Source organism: Wolffia australiana, chromosome 7, assembly GCF_029677425.1.
Source record: "Wolffia australiana isolate 7733 chromosome 7, ASM2967742v1".
Lineage (NCBI taxonomy): Eukaryota > Viridiplantae > Streptophyta > Magnoliopsida > Alismatales > Araceae > Wolffia > Wolffia australiana.
In genome coordinates, this window is record NC_135841.1 from 19,329,102 (window position 1) to 19,334,005 (window position 4,904).

Here is a 4,904-nt window from a genome sequence, read left to right on the forward strand (position 1 = left end):
TGGGGGTATTAATGGGCAGCCGGGGGAGCTTCTACATCCGTCTCTCTCTCTCTCTCTTATCAGCTCGTCGCGGGAGTTTTAGAGGAGATGGGAGAGATGGCGGGGCATTCGCCGTCTTCTTCTTCCTTCGCGGGTCTCCGGGCTTATGGGAAGGCGCTGTGGCGGACCCCGGAGCGGCTCCGGCGGCGGGCCTGGGCGGCGCCCGCGGCTCACGAGGAGGCCACCCGGGTCCGGGCCCGGTCCGGCGGCGACCTGCGCCGGTCGCTCCGGTGGCCGGACCTGATCGCGCTGGGCTTGGGAGGGATGGTCGGCGCCGGCGTCTTCGTCACCACCGGCCGCGCCGCCCGGCTCCACGCCGGCCCCGCCGTCGCTCTCTCCTACGCCATAGCCGGCCTCTGCGCTCTCCTCTCCGCCTTCTGCTACACCGAGTTCGCCGTCGAGATCCCCCTCGCCGGCGGCGCCTTCTCCTACATCCTCATCACCTTCGGTCTTTCCCTTCTCCCTTCTTCCCTCTTCTCACTTCTACTTCTACTTCACTCCCAGAAGCTCTATAATTCTTCGTGGGCGCAGGAGAATTCCCCGCCTTCGTCGCCGGGGCGAACCTGGTCATGGACTACGTTTTCTCCAACGCGGCCGTGGCCAGGAGCTTCACCGCCTATCTCGGCACCGCCATCGGCGTCGCCACGGCGGAGCGCTGGAGGTTCACCGTCGCCGCGCTCCCGCAAGGCTTCAACCAGATCGACCTTCTCGCCGTCGGCGTCGTCCTCGCCCTCACCCTCTTCGTCTGCCGCAGGTTCTTCCATAGCTTCACCCCTCTCCTTAGTTTTTTTTTCTCTCTAACATCTCCTCCCTTTTCAGCACCAAGGAGAGCGCTTCCCTGAACATGTCTCTCACGGTTCTCCACCTGCTCTTCATCCTGTTCATCATCGTGGGGGGGTTTCTGAAGGGAGACGTGAGGAATTATCGTCGGCCTGCGGATCCGTATAAGAACCCTGGTGGGTTCATGCCGTTTGGCGTGAGGGGGGTGTTCGACGGCGCCGCTATGGTGTACCTCAGCTACATCGGCTACGACGCCGTGTCCACCATGGCTGAGGAGACGGAGGAGCCGCGGAGGGATATCCCGGCGGGGGTTTCCGGGTCCGTCGTTATCGTCATCTTTCTCTACTGTCTCATGGCCGCGTCCATGGCCATGCTCGTCCCCTACGACGCGGTAAAGTTTCGATTCTTCGACTGAATCGTCATCCGTCGCGTGGCATTTGTGGTGGTTTGTTTGATGTGTGCCGGGGATTGTCTCTGTTTCTCTTAGATTGACGTGGAGGCGCCGTTTTCGTCGGCTTTTCGCGACTACGGGGGCTGGGGATGGGCTGCTAACGTGGTCGGGGCCGGCGCGAGTCTGGGTATTCTCACGTCGCTGCTGGTCGCCATGCTCGGCCAAGCGCGTTATCTTTGCGTTATCGGCCGTTCTACCGTCCTTCCCACTTGGCTCGCTCAAGTCAACCCCAAGACCTCCACCCCTGTCAACGCCTCCGCCTCCCTCGGTTAGTCTCCTCTCTCTCTCTCTTTCTCTCTCTCTCTCTCTCTCTCTCTCTCTCTCTCTCTCTACGTCCCCCTCTTCCTCTCTCTTTCCGTATCCCTCTCTCTCTCACTCTCTCTTTCCGTATCTCTCTCACTCTCTCTCTCTCTCACTCTCTCTTTCCGTATCGCTCCCTCTATCTCTATCTCTCTCTCGCTTTTTCCATATTGCTCCCTCTATTTATATATATATCTCTCTCTTTTTCCGTGTTGCTCCGTCTATCTCTTTCTTCTCTCTCTTTCCTTATCGCTCCCTCAATCTATCTCTATCTCTCTCTCTCTCTCCATATCTCTCCCTCTATCTAGCTCTCTTTCTATTTCCGTATCGCTTCCTCTATCTCTACCTCTCTCTCGCTTTTTCCAAATTGCTCCCTCTATATATATCTCTCTCTCTCCATATCTCTCCCTCTATCTCTATCTCTCTCTCTCTTTCCTTATCGCCCCCTCAATCTATCTCTATATCTCCTTCTCTCTTTCCATATCTCTCCCTCTATCTATCTATCTCTCTTTCTCTTTCCCTATCGCTCCCTCTATCTCTATCTCTCTTTCTCTCTCTCTCTGTCTCCCTCTATCTCTATCTCTCTTTTTCTCCCTCTCTTTCCGTCACCCTCAATCTCTATCTCTCTCTCTTTCCGTTTACCCTCTATCTCTATCTCTCTTTTTTTTCTCTATCTCTCTCTCTTTCCGTTTACCCTCTATCCCTATCTCTCTCTTTTTTCTCTCTCTCTCTGTATCTCCCTCTATCTCTCTCTTTTTTTCTCTCTCTATCTCCCTCTATCTCTATCTCTTTTTTTCTCTCTCTATCTCCCTCTATCTCTATCTCTTTTTTTCTCTCTCTATCTCCCTCTATCTCTATCTCTTTCTCTCTCTCTCTCTCTCTCTGTCTCCTTCAATCTCTATCTCTCACTCTTTCCGTCACCCTCTATCTCTATATCTCTCTCTTTCCGTCACCCTCTATCTCTATATCTCTCTCTTTCCGTCACCCTCTATCTCTATCTCTCTCTCTTTCCGTCACTTTCTATCTCTATCTCTCTCTCTTTCCGTCACCCTCTATCTCTATCTCTCTTTCTCTCTCTTTCCTTCACCCTTTATCTCTCTCTCTCTCTCTCGCTTTTCCGTCTCCCTCTCTCTTTCTCTCTCACTTTCCGTCTCCCTGTATCTCTATGTCTCTCTCTCTCTCTTTCCGTCTCCCTCTATCTCTATCTCTCCTTCTCTCTCTCTTTCCTTATCCCTGTTTCAAAGCGGCGAAGACGGATGACGGTCTGCGCGTAACGTCAGATTGTCCACAGGACTTCAACTGTTTTGGTTTGGGCAGGGTTGGCGACGGCGGCAATCGCTCTGTTTACAGAACTTGACGTGCTCCTCAATTTGGTTACCATTGGGACCCTCTTTGTCTTCTACCTCGTGGCCAACGCCGTCCTGTACCGGCGCTACGTGGCGGCCGGGATGGGCCGCCGCTGGCCGACGACGGCGCTGCTGGCGGGGCTTACGGCAGTGTCTCTGTGCTTCACCCTTGTTTGGCACTTGGGCGCCGCTAGCAAGGTTAAGGTACTTGCCCGTCTCTGAAAAGATTCTTCAAATTTTGGAAAATTCTGGAAACAAGTTTTACGATGGGTTTCCTTTTTTTTTACCGCCTATAAAATTTCAATGGGCTCTGAAAAGATTTCATTGGGCATGCCATTGGAGTTTTACCGGTTTCAGCAGTTATAGACACTATAATGATGCGATTGTGTATATTTTAGTTTTACTCATCTCATCATTGATCATATTTAATTGGTACTGAAATAAAATTTCATTCAATGATGAGAATTAATATCTTATTCGTTCCCTCAGTACGGAAATACTCTAGTAGTTTAGTGATGTCGTTTTGCAGTACTTACATTCCATGAAATTCGTCATTGTGATGAGATACTTACTCATCGTAGTGTCATCATTAGCAGTAAAATACTTCCATATCCTACCATTCTAATTTTGCATGTTACGCTCCATATTTTTACTCAATTCCAGAATCATCAACATTATGCACTGCTGTAATAAATCTAGCTTTTCTATCATTCATTCGAAAAATACTGAACTGCAGAGGAACACGATAATGTAACAAAGTAACTGAGGCAAGTGTTTTATCCAGGTGATAGTCTTGGGCATTTGTGTGGGGGCAGCGGCGGTGGCGCTGCAGATTTTCCGGCTGTTGGTGGAGCCAGCGAGAAAGCCTGAGCTGTGGGGCGTGCCATTTATGCCTTGGACGCCGGCCGCCTCTATCTTTCTTAACGTGTTCTTGCTCGGCTCGCTAGACGGGCCTTCATACGCCCGCTTCGGCGTTTTTTCTGCCGTCATCGTCCTGGTCTACATCTTCTACAGCGTTCACGCTAGCTTCGACGCTGAAGAGAACGTCGCCCTCGGCGGCGCCGCCGACGATAGCCACTGCTCCGCCGGCGGCGATCCGACGGTGTAACTTGGCGCTTCTCCGGATTCATCCAACGGGCGAGGAATTCTCGACCCTTCACCATTTTTTTAATCCCTCGCTAGACGTTGACTCGGGGTTTATCCACATTTTGGAAGAGTTCATACTGTCCTATACTGGTGGGTTCGACAACGCGGAAAAGGACAAGATGTCACGAGTTGTGTGACCCTTCATGGTTGACCCCTCGCTTTCAGAGCTCTCTCGAAGCGCGTCTCTCTCAAAAGCTGTGGCTCTTTATTCCCAGTAAACCTTGGCCCTCATCCATTCACAACCTACCCAGCAATTGATACCATTGACTTTCTGATCTAAGTTCTCTCCCTAGGATAAAGTTGGCCGAAAGAAATTAATCCCTACACGTTTCTTATCCTGCTCATGCCCAGAGGATAGATCCGTAGAAGGCTTGCGCCGGTTCTTAAGGATGAAGATCTCACATGAATGTAAACTACGTTTTCGATTAATAGAAGAAAAAAGTCTTGAGGGGAGGTGGGACTTTTGGATCAGCACAGGATGACTTTCTGAAGTCTCTGAGTAATGGGATGGCCAAGAGAAAATGCAAAATTCCTTATGACCCAAGGACCTGACCCGTATGCATCGTGAGAGGAGATACTTAATCCTCTTTTGTCTATCTTAATTAATCCCATCATCAGAATTAAGATAGACTTAGCCTCTAATTTAGTAACCATCCTTATTATTAGAAATGTCTTAATCCAGTCATTATAATAAAGGGAATCACATTATCTGGGATTGATAGCCTAATAATATGCAATTATACATATTATTGTCACAGATTAACACGAACAGAGAGGTAACATCAAGAATAATAACCCATATAAATAAATGATATCAAACAGAGAGGTAGATAGATGAGGTG

The 4,904-nt window shown here is 50.1% G+C and overlaps 1 protein-coding gene across 2 annotated transcripts; it reads left to right on the forward strand.

Annotated features, from left to right (window-relative positions):
* LOC144705477 (cationic amino acid transporter 6, chloroplastic-like) lies at positions 1–4,213 on the forward strand. 2 transcript variants are annotated; one of them, XM_078578175.1, is made up of 6 exons: positions 1–487; positions 571–793; positions 859–1,210; positions 1,307–1,538; positions 2,862–3,120; positions 3,701–3,918. In XM_078578175.1, the coding sequence occupies exons 1-6, from the start codon at positions 88–90 to the stop codon at positions 3,702–3,704; spliced, it is 1,470 nt and encodes a 489-aa protein (XP_078434301.1). In that variant the 5' UTR covers positions 1–87; the 3' UTR covers positions 3,705–3,918. The 2 variants fall into 2 exon arrangements, with proteins under 2 accessions (XP_078434301.1, XP_078434300.1); XM_078578174.1 differs by having other exon boundaries at positions 11–487; positions 2,888–3,120; positions 3,701–4,213.
* Positions 4,214–4,904: the final 691 nt, after the last annotated feature.

Bases quoted from the DNA above. Each gene is read 5' to 3' on its own strand.
- LOC144705477 (XM_078578174.1), top strand. From the start codon at position 88: ATGGGAGAGATGGCGGGGCATTCGCCGTCTTCTTCTTCCTTCGCGGGT. The intron at 488-570 runs GTCTTTCCCTTC...TCGTGGGCGCAG, and splicing joins CTACATCCTCATCACCTTCG to GAGAATTCCCCGCCTTCGTC. The intron at 1,539-2,887 runs GTTAGTCTCCTC...TGGTTTGGGCAG, and splicing joins CAACGCCTCCGCCTCCCTCG to GGTTGGCGACGGCGGCAATC.